The sequence below is a fragment of the Thamnophis sirtalis genome, unplaced genomic scaffold (genome assembly GCF_051295495.1).
Source record: "Thamnophis sirtalis isolate CommonGarterSnake01/CBP01778 unplaced genomic scaffold, rThaSir2_p1.2 scaffold_6, whole genome shotgun sequence".
NCBI classification, from domain to species: domain Eukaryota; kingdom Metazoa; phylum Chordata; class Lepidosauria; order Squamata; family Natricidae; genus Thamnophis; species Thamnophis sirtalis.
Window position 1 is genome coordinate 79,778,384 of NW_028261386.1, and position 18,084 is coordinate 79,796,467.

General features: G+C 40.0%; 1 protein-coding gene and 1 long non-coding RNA gene across 10 annotated transcripts in view; one reads left to right on the forward strand and one right to left on the reverse strand.

The window, feature by feature from the left end:
• The window catches only part of SCAF8 (SR-related CTD associated factor 8), a 192,827-nt gene extending 187,615 nt beyond the window's left edge, over positions 1–5,212 (reverse strand). For 4 of the 6 annotated variants that reach the window (XM_087718261.1, XM_087718259.1, XM_087718258.1 and 1 more), the window contains exon 1: positions 4,905–5,212. In XM_087718261.1, the coding sequence (XP_087574387.1) occupies positions 4,905–4,934 (30 nt within the window). In that variant the 5' untranslated portion in view covers positions 4,935–5,212. The remainder of the gene's footprint in view (positions 1–4,904) is intronic. The other 2 variants (XM_087718257.1, XM_087718256.1) reach the window with 1 other exon arrangement.
• Positions 4,166–18,084, forward strand: part of LOC106554925 (uncharacterized) — a 49,302-nt gene continuing 35,383 nt past the window's right edge. The window contains exons 1-3 of one of the 4 annotated variants that reach the window (XR_015697033.1): positions 7,165–8,612; positions 9,115–9,157; positions 17,643–17,784. This is a non-coding gene — a long non-coding RNA (uncharacterized LOC106554925). Of the gene's footprint in view, positions 4,319–5,460; positions 5,546–7,164; positions 8,613–9,114; positions 9,158–17,642; positions 17,785–18,084 lie in introns of those variants that run through there. The other 3 variants (XR_015697032.1, XR_015697035.1, XR_015697034.1) reach the window with 3 other exon arrangements.

The following is an 18,084-nucleotide window of genomic DNA, read 5'->3' on the forward strand; positions in this document are numbered from 1 at the left end:
CCCATCATGTGGCACTCAGGTCTCAAACCTAAGCATCTTAAACACTAAGCCACTACACTGCCGATTTACTTACTTCCAACCTATCTTTTAACCATTTTTACTATTTGTAAAACGAATAGAATTGCCAGAGATATTACTGCTATATGTTCCATCTGATTCTTTTATAAATTTATTTAAAATTTTTAGCAAGCATTCTTCAACACACTCTTTCTACCATCATTTCAATACAAAATAATGGTTGTTTTTAACAAAAAATTAAAATGTAGGGGTTTGCAAAATATTGAAAACTTTAAATATGTCGTTCTAAAATACAGGTGTCAAACTTGCTGCGTCACATTGACTGTCACATGATGCTTCACATTTTCTCCATTCACGAAGCTGGAGTGGGCGTGGCCTGTGCATGATGCATCCAGACCGCGGGCTGCCAGTTTGACACATCTCTACTAAAGACTACTATCTGAATTCAAAACAATTGTTTTGAACACAAATGGATAGTCTTACAAATCTGGATGTGTTCTCATTCTGAAACATTCCCACTCTGACCTCAAAACATATCTATTTCAAGATTTGAATATTTCTGAAATGGTTAGAATAACCATTACCCTTACAAACTTGAAACAACCACACAGCCTAATAAGTATTTGGGTTCACAGCACATAAACATTAACTTCTATTAATGTCTCAACTAGAGAAACCAACATGTGCTTGGTAATCAATAATATATGTTTTTTGCTGTTTGTACACAAGATTTTGTTTCTGTATCCCTGTAAAAGAAAGAACAGTGAATATAAAATCTATTTTTTAAAAAGTTTCTTAGCTATTCCCGAATTATTTTACAGGAATACAGTATAGGAAGCAAGCTTAAACGCTGTTTAATAGAAATCTTTGTGAACTAATAATTTAAAATAAATTTGAAAATTTAGGCCAAAGCTACCTTTAAAAAAAATGATACTATTTCCTTGTATTTGGGGAAATAAATTTAAACTTAATAAGTATTATAAATATTATAAAGTATAATGAATGAATAATTTAAATGGAGATTGAAAACTTATATGTTACATATTATGTTACATATTACACATTACATTATTAAGTGCCAATAACATGTCTCTATGTGCAATTGGTAGACTTGAAGTATTTTAGCAGAAAGTGAAACAGATACTTTCTATACTTTACTTAAATCTTAAGGATGGCTTTTGTTGTTTACATATTCTAAGAAAGTAGGGTTTTTTTGTTATCTGCAGTTGACTTCTGCCCCATCTCTATTGGTTCCCTTTGTAAATGAGAATGTAAAATCAACAGGGAGGAACAGAAGTGAGTCAATGATGCTGCTGAGCATGGTGCTGAAACAGAGTAAATAGAACTGATTGAGAGTCAAGAAATATTAGCAGAAAAATAGTCCAAATTCTCTTTATAAATCATATTGGGCCTCCCCTTATTAAAATTCCTAATGAATGGCAATCTTAATGTGTACTACCACATTTGCAGATAGCATTGCACAGGAAATTTATAAGTAGACTGAAAATTGTTCCTAGATTTTTTCATTCATCTGAAATTAATTCAATATATAGAATAAACAATTATACAATTAACAAGAGTAAACATAAGTTCAAATAGTCTCAAGCTTTATTAAAAGAAACACTAATGTATTTTCTAAATCAACAACAAACAGGCTGTGTTTATTTTGAAAATTATTAGGAATGCACTGGAGTCCATACACAAGGACCTCTTTAAAGAAGCATCTTCCTTAAAAGCTTGAGAAAGTCAGTTGCTTTAATGGGTTGCAATGAAAAACTCTGTACTTCCCAAAGCAATGTTTCCAAATCATTTTCAAAACATGCACATAGAAGGCAATATGATGTCCTCCGTATATTTTGGACTATAACTCTGACAAGACATGGTTAGCCCTGTCAAGACAGCTATTTTGAAGGTGGTATTACAAAACTTTAACCACACAAATCTTTGCTTTTGAGAATATTCTGTTACAGAAGGGTTTACTCTCAAGATATTGCATATAGGCTATGCTGCCTATCCCAGGATCCCCCACATGGTGTGCTATGTTTTTTGTTTTGTTTTTTGTATTTAAACATTAGGTTTTCCTTCTTAATTTTCTGGACAGAGAATTAATTAGTCTAAGTGAAATCAGAAGCAGTTCATGATTCTACAAAATTGTTGAAGCCAAACATGTTTAGGAAATATTTGAATGGAAGAACATTAAAGAATATTAGTTAAACTGCCTTAAACTCAAAGCAAAAATATATAAATGAAATAAGTTTATTTCAAAGGAAAATAACTGGGAAAATAAAGAATATTTGTTTCAAATGTAAGTATAAATTATAGCAGCTACAAATGTGAAGACCTATAAAAAATACAGGAAAAAAGATGAAAAACTGAAATGAAAATTATTATTCAATATTTTACATCTTAGAATGACTAAATGCTTAAAAATTATTCAAAATGCACAGGATGAACATTTGTATATACGAAGCAATTTGCAGCATTTGTGAACAATTTCACCTAAATAAATTTTCCATGGCATATGAAATTTAATTTGATGCACGAACAAATTTTCCTTTAATATTGTCATTATATAAAAATGATTCCTGTCTAGACTATTTATATTTATTATGAATTTGGGGTTTTATTACCTTCTATTCTTATCAAGCTTAAAAACTGAATTAAATGATCTACAGAAAAATAGTCTTTTTTTTTCAAAAATAAAAATAATGTTTTTCTACTAGATTTAACCACATTATATGCCATTAAAACAAAGTTATTATATAAATTACATTATAATCCTTTAAAAAAATCCAGCCAACTGATTGGATATCATCACTATAGTACAGCTTGAAGGCTGGCATTGAAAGATTCTGAACAACTTAAGACAAACAGTTCAAACCTAGATTGTTTTGCTGAGTTAATATTGCTTGACTCACAATCAGCTCATTAGTTTTTTTTTGTTTCACGTAAGTTCTTTTATCAACTCAACAATTACAGTTTGGAAATCATAATATATTTATGAATCTAGGGTTAAGTCAGATACCAATAATCTGTAGCTAAGTTATTCAATACTATAAATATACATTTGAATGTAAAATCACAAAGGTTGAATCTCATTAAAGGCAACTTTAGGCATGTTTAGCCAAAAGTAAAATCTATTAACTCTAATAGTGTTTATTCTATATAGGTGTAACCTAAATGCAAGAAAAAATAGAATTATAGTGCAATCCTATAGCTGTCTATTCAAAAGTAAATGTGAATTGAGTAAAATGTAATGATTTTTTTAAAATTACAATATTCTACATATGTAATGTTGTGGTAAGTTTATTTACATATTTTAGGACAAAAATATTAACCACAAATGATACCTCTAAGCAGCTCTCTGTACACTTGAAAACATCTAAAACATACATCAAGTCTTTTGTTTTCAAAGCAAATGGCTTTACATAAAAATTAAATGTTTATAATACTTCATTTCTAACTGATGTGTGTTTTATGTTTATGGTCTAATCCAATTAATATTTTCTGAGAAGCAATTTCCATGGAAGCTTTCAATGTGACTTACTCTGAAATAGGTATGTGTTAATTATCACCCTTTTAGCTTTTTTATGTGTTTATTCAAAAGTAGGTCCACCAGGTTCAATACAGCATAACCAGTAATTCAATTTGATGTCTGTATTTGTATGTCACACCCAGTTAAGTAAACCATGGTTTACTTAAATTTTCTGAATTCAAGATAAAATGAACTATGAATTAATCACAGGAGCTGGGTTCACATAACAAACCAAGCTAAAAATCGGTGATTCCACATATCATCTACATTTCATGATTGTAGAAATCTTGCAAACTGATCTTAAAAATAGTAGCACAACTGATTATCTGAGTTCCTCATAAATCAAACGTGGGTACCATTCTCCCAAAAGTTTTTTTTTTCAAAGTAGCAAATCCATTTGCTTAATAAAATAGTAATAGTAGGAAGCCAAATAAACAATATGTCATGTTCAGATGGTCCCCCTGAGCAACCTGCGTTTCCTATACATCTATATCATTCCCCACCCACCCAATTAACCAAAATAAATGAAATAGCCGCTCTTGTTATTAATTCAGCAGTTTCGATTGGTTGAAATTAAGTCACTCCCTCCCTTTTAGCAGGCTACTCCGCGTATATAGCACAACTGCTAAAGATACCCTTTCCTAAGGAGTTGTTGTGTATGTGCTGCTTTCTCAAGGCTAACGCAAGGAGGTGCAGACTTTTTTTTATTAGGCCTCTTCCATCATCCGGATTGTTGCCGTCTCCGTTTCCCAAACCCAACCTAATGTAAGCAAAGGCTATAATCTATATATACATATATAGGTATATGTATAGATATATATTACATTAGGTAGGATTTTAAGGAGGGCTGCAAGCAGACCCAAACTCCATCTGCGGTTATTCACATACGTTCTATATTAACGTAAGCTACCACAACTGTTATTTGCGGGGAGGGGGTGTTGGGGGGAAATTTGTCACCTCTGCAGGGGGGGGAAGGTATTTAAAAAATGGCAGAAAATGGGTTAAGAAGAAATTGGGGGGAGGGGCAGAAGCTGGGCCAAGGGGGGGGGTTAAAAACCCAGAAAAACGAGCTTGTTTGGGTTCTCCCCTCGTCTCAATTCCAGCCCTAATCGTAACTCTCCAGTGGAAGTAGGGAGACGTCCGTCCCCCCCACCCACTTTTCTTCCTCGAATAGCCCCGGTTCCCCCCCTCCCCCCCACGGCATCTAGGCCTCTCTCCTAGCATTAGTATTACAGGAGAATGGCAGCAGCCGCAGCAAATCCTCCACTCCCCACCATCTTCTCCCCGATCTCGGGCCACGAGAGCCTCAAAACCCTCCCGCATCTCCTCCTTGAAGAGTCCCAAGACGTACCTCGCTGTTAAAAGCTTTCACGGCCTCCATGTTGTGTGGCGGAGGGGAAAAGGCTTTAGAACCGCGCCGAAAGGGGGTTGATCTCCGCTGTGGGGTGACGGCGGTCGGCTTCTTTCATGGGCCACCGGGCCTCGTCGCCATGATGGGTTCAGAGATGGGGGGAGGGGGCGGCGGACGGGTCGGGGAACCCCCTTTCCTCCCTAGTCCGCTGGGCCGCCCCAGGGCAGGCTCGGCTGGCGCTGCAGGGACAAACACGCAATAGCTGCGGCGCGGGCACCAATATGGCGGGCGGGAAAGCTCTTTCGCTCGCAGCGGCGTACTTCCCTCCGAGAGCAGCCGAGATGCGCGGGCCAGAGCGGCTCCTAAGCGAGAGAACGCGAGCCGTAGAGAGGCGCGGCGGCCGCCAACGAGGTAACAGGACAGAGTGTCTTTTTTGGGTGGTTTCTCCTGGTACCCTAGAGAGGGCTCGACCAGAGAACGAGCTCCTCTCTCAGGAGAAGGGCGGTACTGCAGCGGAGTGAGGGACGGCAGCACCGAGGACCGCCCCCCTCCCTCACCCATGAGACCTGGGGGAGACGGGCAAAATCAGGAAAGCGAATGGAGTCCTATGGCTTTATTTTAGCGGCTGAGCCTATTCAAAGGTAAACGGCTTGTGGATACGCGGAGGAATCTGATTGAAAAGTTGTATGCCTAGGGAAGAAAACCTTTCTTGGTGAAATATCTTAAATGGGGTTCTTCGGAATAGAGATGCTTGCCCTTGCTTGAGTTCGGTAGGATTTATTTCCAGGGATTACTGGGTTAGCATGGTTGATGTATCATCTCCTAATCAAAGAGAGAAGCAACCTGGAATTAAGGAGAAACTTCCTAACAGTGAGGACAATTAACCAGTGAAACAGTTTGCCTCCGGAAATCGTGGTTGCTCCATCACTGGAGGTTTTTTTAAGAAGAGTCTAAACCAGGGGTGTCAAACTCAAAGGCGGGGTGCTTAGATCTGGCCAAGTTTGAGTTTAATATCCCTGGTCATCCCTCTTCTAAAAAACATCCAGTGATGGAGCGCCCACGATTTTGCTGGCAGAGGGTTGCAGGAGGCTGTCGCAGCCGAAAACTGAGCTTGGGAGCCCGTTTTCACTGGCAGAGTGCTTGAACCATCACAGATGCCCCTGACACATGACATTGAGCTTGCTGTGCCCCCCCCCCCCCCCGGGGTCAAACACAACTGATGTGGCTCTCAATGAAATCAAGTTTGACACTCCTGGTCTAGGCAGTCATATCTGAAATGGTATAGGTCAGTGATGGCGAACCTTTTCAACAAACACCGAGTGCCCAAACCGGAATGGGCATGTGTGCACGCCGAAGCACTGGAAACCCAAAGACCAGCTGGCTAGCATGCATGCCTGTTTTGGGGGTGTTTTCAGGCTGTTTTTTGAGCCATTTTCAGGTTCTTTTGGGGGCCATTTTTAGGCTGTTTTTCAGATTGTTGTCAGGTAATTATTTGATGCTCAGGAGCCCACAAAGAAAAAAGGCCCCAAAAATGGTCTGTTTTTTGGCTTTTTGGGGGGCCATTTTTAGGCTTTTCTCCAGCACCCATGAAGACTAGCTGGCTGGCACACCAGAAACCAGAAGAACAGCTGGTGATGGCACACATGCCCACAGAAAGGACTCTGCATGCCACCTTTGTCACATGTGCCATAGGTTCGCCATCACGGGTATAGGTTCTCCTACTTGAGCAGAGGGATGAACTAGAAGATCTTCCTTCTAGTTCTATTCTATTCTAATTCTCCTACTCTTTTGGTAAAATATTTTCTTGTTTTTGCTTAATCTATCAAAAATCCAAAGTCTCATCCTCTGCCACATTTCCCTTCTGCAGACTTGAGTTTCTGTCAGGATTTAATAGCTGCCAGCTGATGAAAGGTTGTAAGCTGTAATCAGCAAGGCTGGTACAATAAGGCTGATTCATTGCAGTTACGGCTTAACCCTTTTAAGACTCTGATGGTGGGGTCCACACAAGTCATTTACTGTTTTAAGAGGAGTCTATATATGGGTGGTCATTAGAGAGGAGTTTCTCTCTCAACGTGCATTCCATTCTCTCCTTGTGTCTGTAGTGAATGGTAAGGGAATTTATCTCCTGCGTAGTTGTATATAAACCACTGTTAATATTCTTAAGGCTCTATGTGCTGTGTTATTGCTCCTGGGTTTATCACATAATACTAGTCATTCTGCCAAACCTCTGACAGATTCCATATCTAGTGTAGCCTTAATTTGGGGAAGGGTTGTTAATACAAACCTAAAATTTAATAAAACCAAGCAAAACAACAATCAGTTAATTTACTTTTTTAAAATGCAACAGCCCTGGACCTTTCTGGGTATTAGGTGCTCACTGGGATGGATTCTACTCAGCTTGCCACTTGCCAAGTTAGTTCTATGTGTGTACCTAGTAAATTGTTCATCAGAAACTAGACATGGCTTTAAGGCCCTACAGTTGATTGATAATGGTAATTAAGGAGTGGCCAAAAAATAGCATAGAAATGAGGAACTTGTGACCTTCCTGCTGCAGTTGAAATTTAATTTTAAAGCTTCTGCTCAACTGCCCATACACATTAAGATAAAAGACATCCAGCAAATCAACATCTGGATGATCATCTGCTTGTCAGTCTTCAAAATGCATCAGATGCTATTCAAACTACTCTACTGATATTAAGAAAACGTCATTTGCTACCGCTAGTAACATAAGATCCAGTTATCAGCCCAACTATTTTCTGTACATAAACAGAGTCCTATCTTACATCTGCCTGAACCAGCAAATTATCTTTGGCCAGCCAAGATAGTATACAGGTAGTCCTTAACTTACAGCAGTTCCTTTAGTGACAATTTGAAGTTACAGTGGCACTGAAAAAAGTGACATGACCATTTTTCAGACTTACCTCCATTGTGGCATTCCCATGGTCACAGATCTCCATTCGGATGCTTGACACTTGACTCACATTTATGATGGTTGCAATGTCCTGGGATTCTCTTTTGTGACCTTCCGACAAGCAGTAAAGAAAAGAGATTCCCTTAACAACCAAGTTACTAATTTAATACCTGTGGTGATTCACTCAACAAATGTGGCAAGAAAAGTCATAAAATGGGGCAAAGATCACTCAACAAATGTCTCACTTAGCAACATGGGCTCCATTGTGATCGTACGTTGAGGACTACCTGTACAGGGAAGAAGTCCAGAAGGTATCTGCATGGTGCTCAAGAAACAACTTACATCTAAATACTAGTAAGACAAAGGAGATGGTGCTAGATTCCGGAAGCACAGAGAGGAACCTGCCCCACTGTATATTGAGGGGGGCTGTGTGGAGAGGGTTTCCCCTTTTAAATTCTTGGGAGTGCTTATTAGTCAAGATCTCACCTGGAAAAACAACATGTCTCTAGTAATTGGAAAGGCTGAACAGAGACTTCATTTCCTTTGAGTCCTGCGAAAAAATCAGGTGGAACAATGGCTGATGTCCTCTTTCTATCAGCCCACCATAGAAAGTGTCCTCACATATTGTATTACAGTATGGTATGCTGGTTTAACAGCTGCGGACAGGAAGGCACTACAGAGAGTGATCAATTCAGCACAAGAAACCATTGATTGCCCTCTGACACCACTGGATGACATCGCCAGATCTTGCTGCTTTAGCGGAGTAAGGAAGATACTCAGAGATGATTCACACCCTGGTCAGTGTCTCTTCACTTCTACCATTGGGCAAAACACATCAAGGTATAGCCAGCTGAACAAATAGGTTTAAAGGTAGTTTCTATCCTTGGGCTGTGAGACTTTTAAATACAACCACAATCACTCCATGCACACGCTAGTTTTTTTCTTTTTCTTTCTTTTTTCGTTTCTGTTATAATTTTGCACCAGTGAGATTAAAACCAATTTCATTGTATTTAAGTACAATGACAATAAAGATTATACTTATACTTATTCTATGTCATAATAGCTAAATAGCGTAACAATCAGACCTGAACCAAGAAGTAGATTCCAGTTAACAGAGTTGTTCTTTTGGATCATCCAGTTGATAAATGCTTTACTGTCATATGAGTAATTTTCCTACTCTCATTTCCTATTTGAATTAAGGGCTCAGCAGGATTGTAAACATATTTTTTTAGAGAATACAGACTATTGCATACATCTGTCTTTTTTTTCTAAATAAAGATTATACTGTTAATTTTACAGGCACACCTCCTTCACTCAATCCTGTCTGCAGCAGGGGAATAATGTAAGAGCATCTTTCATGGTTGTTGAATAGATTACTGACAATATATGGAAAAAAACCCTTAACTTTCATTTATTTACTGTTCATTTGCTGAGTGGCACAGTGACCTAGAGGTGAAGGCATTCACCTCACCCTTGAGAGGTTATGAGTTCAATCTTAGGCAGCCATAGATTTTTCTCTATCAGAGCGTAAAGAGAAAATATCTGCTGCGAACTCCGTGTAGGCATCAGGAAGGGCAATCTGTCCAGTAAATGATCAGCTCCAATCAGTCACCCTGACTCCAACCTGCTAAAAAGGGGTTACAGGTTCGTAAAAAGAAAGAAATAATTATTGTTTATTTGTTAGATTTATATCCTGTTTTTCTTACATAACTGCCTCTAATTCCCCCGCCATTCCCCACACACACACGCATAATGACAACAAGATAATGATTGTTGTAGCTTACCGTATTTTCCGGCATATTTTTAACTCAGAAAAATTATTTCAAAAACCGGGGGTCGTCTTATATGCCGGGTATAAGGCCATACCAAAAAACCAAAACAAAAATTGGCAGTAATGATACCAAAACCCGGCCGCATGGAGTGGGCAGCAGGCAGCATAGAAAAGTTTCTCCCATGGCTGGGATTGCGAAAGGACGGTGATCGGATCAGAGGGTCATTTGTAAATCCGACGGCAGAAATGGATCTTTGTTCTCTCACCTCATTCCCGCCAAACACCTTTATCTCATGTTTAGTTCTCTGCCTCCCCAAGGCGGAGAAACCCGCCTGGCTTGTACCTGGTGTCTGCGATCTTCTTTCTTCCCACCCTCGTCCTGTTGCAGGGTGCCCCGAGGTGAGTCTGCCTAACATTCCCCAGATATTTTCCAAGCTATTTCCACACTTGGCTCGTTCACCATTTCCTTTCCAAAGCTCTCTTTCCCCCACCCTACTTCCAATGCATCACAAACACCAGAACGATAACGCCTGCAGAAGCATGTACAGAGTCTCTTCCAGAGCCTAGAGCAGTGTTTTTCAATCTTTTTTGTGCAAAGGCACACTTTTTTCATGAAAAAAATCACGAGGCACACCACCATTAGAAAATGTTACAAAAATTTAACTCTGTGCCTATATTGACTATATATAAAGTAATTTTCCCACGGCACACCTTACACTATGTCACGGCACACTAGTGTGCCGCGGCACAGTGGTTGAAAAACACTGGCCTAGAGCACCAATCTCCCTTCCCCAGGTAGACTGCTCTTGACTGGGGAGACGCTGCTCCTCACCCAAAGCTAACAATCAACACTAAAGGGGATTTACCAGTGTGCTCAGACTGAGCCTGTTTTGTCTGTTTAAATGAGCAGATGGGAGACGGGCTGTTGTTTGCCGTGTCTTGTTCAACCTTCACCAATTCAAGGAGAGAAATTGGGGTTCTCGTGACAACAAGGATGTTGGGTGGCAGACCCCTCCCACTTCAGCCCCTCCAGCTCCCTCCCTGTCTACAGATATGTCTGTCTTCCTTCCCTTCCCTTCCCTTTTCTTCCCTCCCTATCTCTGTTCATCTATTTCTCTCTTTCTACATCTATCTATCTCTATCCATCTATCTCTCCATCCCTCCCTCTCTTTCTCTTCCCTCCCCTTCTTTCTTCCCTTCGTATCCCTGTCTATCATTTATCTATCTAATCATCATTATATCTTCCTTCCTTCCCACCCACCCATCCATCCATCTATCTATCATCTTATCATTTTCATATCCTCCTTCCCTATCTATCTATCTATCTATCTATCTATCTATCTAACTATCTATCTATCTATCATCTCAAAACCAACAATCAAGAAGGGTAAAATATTATCTGCAATTATTCCCCAAACCCTTTTTGCACACTAAAAATAATAATAACTCATCTGTGGTCCAGTTTGGGAAGGGGAGTGTTGGAAGGAAAAACCACCTGGTTCAGTTCCAAGCTGGGAGAAAGGTGCTGGAAATAAAATGGATGCTGATTGGCTATTTGGTGTGCTTCGGAAGAGGGGTAGTTTTATACGGCGAGTATAGCCCAAATCCTATATTTTAACAGGAAAAGTAGGGGGTCGTCTTAGACACCCAGTCACCTTATACGCCGGAAAATATAGTACATTTTCCTGAATCTGAACCTAGCTCTCAGCATTTCAACTTTGCTACCCTAATCATTAATATTATACTGTGTATATATCATACTGATCAGTGGTGGGATTCAAATTTTTTTACTACCGATTCTATGGGTGTGGCTTGGTGGGCGTGGCATGGCTTGGTGTGTGGCATAGTGGGTGTGGCAGAGGAAGGATACTGTAAAATCTCCATTCCCACTCCACTTCAGGGGAAGGTTACTGAAAAATGTCAATTTCCTCCTGATGAGCCATGATTCAGAAGACAGAGAATAGATGGGGGTGGGGCCAATCAAAGGTGGTATTTACTGGTTTTCCAAACTCCTCAAAATTTCCGCTACTGGTTCTTCAGAACTGGTCAGAACCTGCTGAAACCACCTCCAATACTGATATAAAATACAATATTTTATGTTATTTTAGTTCTAGACCAGTGTTGTCAAATTCAAGGCCCGTGGGCCAGATCCGGCCCATGGGTTGTTTAGATCTGGCCCGCAGGGCTGCCCTGGAAACAGCAAAGGACCGGCCCATGGTGACTGCCGGAAAAAATAGCTCGGGAGGGCTGTAGGAGGCCGTTTCATCCAAAAACAGAGCTCAGGAGCCCAGTTTTCGTGGGCAGAGTCCTTGGACCATCACAGGTGCCTCTGAGTGATGTTGAACTGGCAATCTCCCCCCCCCCCCGAGGTAAAATGCAGCCCTCAATGAAATAGTTTGACACCCTTGATCTAGACCAGTGGCTCCCAAACTTGGCAACTTTAAGACTTGTGGACTTCAACTCCCAGAATTCTCCAGGCAGCTCTCTGCCTGGAGAATTCTGGGAGTTGAAGTCCACAAGTCTTAAAGTTGCCAAGTTTGGGAACCACTGATCTAGACAATACTACTAGGGACACTGATGAAAGTAATACGGAATATTTTAAATTCTTCATCTGGAGAACAACAGCACCATCTAGTGAATATCTCTGTGGACAGCAATCAAATGTTTATTACTGTATACTGTATTGAATCTCATGTAAAAAGGCTGCTATTACCCTAAAATGGCTTTCAAGTTTCAGTAAAGTCTATACTGGAACTAAAGATTTTCAAAACTGCCATGAAAAAAGGAATATACATTTTTTTTTTAAAATCACCACTTCTTTGTTAAGGAAAAACTGAAAACTCTTGATTTATGCACATAAAAACTGAGAGGTAATCAAAGGCATTACCATTTCATAATTCAGAGAAAGAATGACAAGGAGAAATAAGAGATTTATTTAGTAGCTCTGAAAAAAAAGAGCTGTAAAATACATCCATTAAAATATTTCCTTTTATTACAGAGGCAAAAATTCTCTCCGAAAATATGTAGAGAATCAATTAATGAGGAATCAGTTATTTTAGGGAAATATCAGAATACACTATGTAATCATATCAACACTGAAATTTTGAGAGAGAGCAGATTTATACCTAATTCAATATTCAGGTTTAGTCATTTGAAAGTGCACAGAAGACCGTGGATCATAAAATGGTGTTACAGATTATAAACTATTTAAAATAATTTTTCATTTGAACAGTATATAAACCTTAGTAATTAAATAAAAGTCTGCTGCCATTTCATCTCAAGCAATGACGGAAAGGAAACATTTTTTCTGGCATTTTCAATTAAAGGAATACAAGAGCATTTAATTTGGGATATTTTTAACTTGTAACTTACATTTAAGAAATTTAACTTCCGATATATTAAATAGTTCCTCTCCTGTACCTTGGAGTTTCAAGAAATTTCTCCTGTGATAGCTGAGCAAATAATTCTTTTTCTCTAGAGCTGCATTTTTCTTCCACAGAAGGAAAACAGAACAATCACATGTCCTGTTTTGCAGTCCTGAGAAAACATATTTCCTTTAAAGAATAAACGATCCATACCAATTAAAAATGACACATTTAAATAACTATTAAATCAGAGAGCAGAGCTTTAGAATTGCTCATTAGATATAACCTAAACAAGAGCAGACTGAGATATACAGTATAATACAGGTAGTCCTTACAACAGTTCATTCAGTGACCTTTCAAAGTTACAGCAGCTGTAAAAAAAAGTGGCTTATGATCAGTTTCACATTTACGACCGTTGCACCATTCCTATGGCCATGTGATCAAACTTCAAATGTTTGGCAACTGGCTCGTATTTATGACAGCTATACTCTCCTGGAGTCGTGATCAACTTTTGAGATCTTCTGACAAGCAAAGTCAATGGGGAATCCAGATTCACTTAACCATATTCACTTAACAACCATATTACTAACTTAACAAATACAACAATTCACTTAACAACTGTAGCAAGAAAAGTGGTAAAATGGAGCAAACTCACTATGTTTCACTGAGCAACATAAACTTTGAGCTCAACCATGGTCGTAACTCAAAGACTTTTAGTTTAAATTAGACTCATTACTTCTACATTTGCATTCAAACATACATATTGACCTACTCATGGAATTATATATCCCAACAAATGAGAATACTTGTAGCTCAGGGTTGAAAGGAGGGGTCCTTGGTGCTCTTTGAACGTGGTTTTTTTTTTGCAGGCATCTCAATACTCTCGGTGAGGGGGGAAAACCCAAGCTCAGAGAACACCAAGGACCCCTCAACCCTTTTGTAATATTGAGAACTTTTCACCTTTTCCAAGAATAGTACTTCTTGATTATTTACTGGCCGAATGCACAAAACAAACAAGCAAAAAAGTAGTTTGGTTGGTTTCTTCTGTAGAATCCTGAATCCTGCCACCATTGTTTGTTTATAACAGTTTTAAAGATAGAAGATAATGCACATTCTAATATAGCTTATCAACAAAGGCTTCCAGGACACCAAAGTTGCCATCCATTTAATCTGAGAATTCAAAGTGCTTTGTGGCTTATCTAGAAAATAGAAACCTTTTCCAATCAATAGCTGGAGTGGGGGGGGGGGAACACATTTCCCCAAATCACTGTAAAAGTGCAGTAAATTTCTAATGTTCCTCACTCAGTCTGTTCTCAAATTATCCTGCAGCACTGTTACAAGTAAAATCTCCTTCAGGTAAACCCTGATTTCTGGTGACTTTACAGATTCACCTGTTCAGTTTCCTTGGCAAAAACTTGAAAATAGTTTGCCATTGCCTTCCTCTGTTAACTTGTATGTTTAACATACCATCCTAATATTTCATAGTAGTAACCCATACAAGTACTTATCCTGCTTAGCTTTTTGAGACCCACCAAGGTCAACTAGTGTCAACTATTTGATCACCATTATTATGCATAATTATGGCAGATGATGTTTTATGCCAGTGCTGCTAGATAGTCATATATCGTTATTGGAGATGAGATAGAATGATGTAAGTCATGCAGAATAATCCAGTATTCTTGTCCAGTCCTGTGTGCACCTGTGTACATTTAAGGAAGCATAGCGTGGATGAAAGGGGCACAATGATTCAGCGGTTAAAGACACTGAGCTGGTCAGTTCGAAAGCTGACAGCTTGGGTTGAAGACTTGAGCTCCTGCAACAGGATGAGCTCCTGTTACTTGCCCCAGCTCCTGCCCACCTAGCAGTTCAAAAGCCTACAAATGAAAGTAGATTAATAGGTACCACCTAAATGGGAAGGTATAACCATGCTGGTCATAAGGCCACGGAAATGTCTTCAGACAATGCTGGTTTTCTTGAACAAGTAATGGAGATGAGCACTGTGCCCAAGTGCCAGACACGACTGGACAGGAAAACCTTTGTTAGTTGCAAAGTCATGTCTGACCCATCAAGACCCCATGGACAATGTTCTTCCAGGCCTTCCTGTCCTCTACCATCCTCTGGAGTCCATTTAAGCTCATGCCTACTGCTTCGGTGACTCCATCAATCAACCTCATTCTCTGTCGTCCCCTTTTTCTTTTGCCCTCAATCGTTCCCAGCATTAGGCTCTTCTCCAGTGAGTCCTTCCTTCTCATTAGCTGGCCAAAGTTTCATCTTCAGGATCTGGACTTCTAAAAAGCAGTCAGGGTTGATCATCTCTAGGACTGACCGGTTTGATCGCCTTGCAGTCCAAGGGACTTGCAGAAGTCTTCTCTGGCACCACAGTTCAAAGGCCTCAATTCGTTGGCACTCAGCCTTCATTATGGTCCAACTTTCACAGCCATACATTGCAACTGAGAAAACCAAGAAATGGCAACCCACTCCAGTATCTTTATCATGAAAACCCCATGGATAGTACCAAAAAGAAGGAGAAAGAAAGAAAGAAAGAAAGAAAGAAAGAAAGAAAGAAAGAAAGAAAGAAAGAAAGAAAGAAAGAAGAAAGAGAAAGGATGAAAGTAAAAATTAAATGTTCAGCAATTTTGTGATGTATATCCAGAATTGAGCAGGGATGCAATTTGATCTTTCTTTTTCTTGGAGTCAGTATGGCAAGATGCCATATTATAAATTACTATTTTCTCGTTCATTGAAGTAGCAAGGAAGTGTATTTTGAAGGTAGACAAGTCCTTTGTGTATTACCTTGTGGGCGCAGTCTAGCAGTATCATCAATTTTTCCTCTACAAAGTTGCTCTTTATTTCTGTCACCCAGTTTTCTCTCTCTCTCTCTCTCTCTCTCTCTCTCTCTCTCTCTCTCTCTCTCTCTCTCTCTCTCTCTCTCTCACACACACACACACACACACACACACACACACACACACACACACACACAAGCTGCAAACATCTAATTATTAAGGAAAGATACTAGTCTGGATTTTTTCCCCCTATCTTCTTCTGGATCAGTTGATGCAGAGTGTAGGACTGTTTCTGATTCTGGTTTTATTCACTTATATCTGATCCATCACTCATCCCAGGCATTAAATCACTAACTTTCTGAGTCTCTAGGATCAAATGAAAAGCAACTTCAACGGTGAAGCCAGAATCCGTTAACAACCATGTTACTAACTTGACAACTGCACTGATTCACTTAACAACTGTGGCAATAAGGGTCATAAAATGGGGCAAAACTCACTTAACAAATGTTTCACTTAGCAACAAATGTTAGGCTCAGTTGTGGCCATAAGTTGAAGACTACCTGTATCACCAAGTCCTTTCTGTAGCATCTCATGGAAGAGGAAAGCTATGCCTCAGTGGTGGGATTCAAACATTTTTTACTACCGGTTCTGTGGGCATGGTATGCCTTGTTGGGTGTGGCTTGTTGGGCGTGGCAGGGGAAGGATACTGTAAAATCTCCATTCCCTTCCCACTCCAGGGAAAAATTACTGCAAAATCCCCCTTTCCTCCTGATCAGCTGAGACTCGGGAGGCAGAGAATAGATGGGGGTGGGGCCAGTCAGAGATGGTATCTACCGGTTCTCCAAACTACTTAAAATTTCCACTACCAGTTCTCTAGAACTGGTCAGAACCTGCTGAATACCACCTCTGCTATGCCCCTTTCTGCTGTGTGCAATGGCAGTTTCTGCTGAAGATCCAGACTTGAAGTGTTCATCTGCCTTGCACAAAACAGCAATGTGTAAGAGCTGCTGGGAAGTTACTCTTTCCCCATCACTCTTTCCTGCCTTGCCAACTTGAAAACTGAACAGAAAAATGGGTAATGCTTATTTTAAAAAGAAGAACGTGATAACAGGTGATATAAATCAGTTGCTGCAGTAATGATCTCTTTAGTGTACATTGCTATGGAGATAGGCTTTTGCAAAGATTTTCACCATCCATTTACTATTCTTTGTGAACTACTTGCTGTTATTCAGTGAATACTTTCTTTAAATGAGGCAATTTGCTAATGGATTTCAGGAACTGAAAGGAGCAAAGATAAAGATAACAACTCAAAACAAAGAAATAAGGAAACAACCCCCATCACCACTAACAAAAAAAAACACCATTTAGCATCTTTAAATGGATTTTCCATGTAGATATGGTATTATGTAGATATTCTTTCCAGGGGATTACCATTTTGACGTGGTGGAAAGACTTAGAAGTTCCACTAAGTTTGAAAACACTACTACCAGTAGTAGTAGGAGGGACAGCTGGCAAGGTCAAAGGGACTGGGGGAAGAGGGAGACTGTGAGTAATTCACGTTAGCCAAGTAAGGCTATAGAGGCATGGAGAAAGCCAGAGAGATGGAGATATAGTAGCATTAAACCATAGTGGTTTATACCTACTAGAATTAGTGGTAAATTAGTATATTACTACTAGTAGTGAAGTGGGACATGGTGGCTTAGTGTCTAAGAGACAGAGGTCGATCAGAAAGGTTGGAAGTTCAATGGTTCGAATCCCTAGCACCACGTAACAGAGTGAACTCCTGTTGCTTGTCCCAGTTTCAGCCAGCTTAGCAGTTCAAAAGCATGTAAAAATGCAAGTAGAAAAAATAGGAACCACATTTGGTTGGAAGTTAACAATGTTCTGTGCATCTTCAACATTCAGTCATGCCGGTGGAGACGTCTTCAGACAGCGCTGGCTCTTTGGCTTTGAAACAGCCCGCACACTGCTGCCATGTGACCGCTCTTGGGGCGCAGCCAGGAAGAATCGCTAGGAGAATGCCAACTGGAGCCGGGAGTGTCCCCAGGTCAGTGGGGTGATGGGGAGATTGCACAGAGCTGGACTGGAGGCGGCAGGAAGGCAGGCGTCAAGGCTACCCCCATACTGGAGAAAAAAAGAATATCCCACCATCCCAGAACTGCGCCGTGAGGTAAGGGAAGCAAGTGTTGGGAGAGACCTTCCCTCCCCCTTCAGAGAGCCTGTGCGAGGAGAGAGGAGGCAGCCTGGTTTGAATGCGGAGGGTGGCTATCATGCACCTTTCTCCACCTGCCCGAATGAGTGAAGGAAGCAGGCAGAGACAGAAAGAAGGCATGCGAGAAAGCACCCC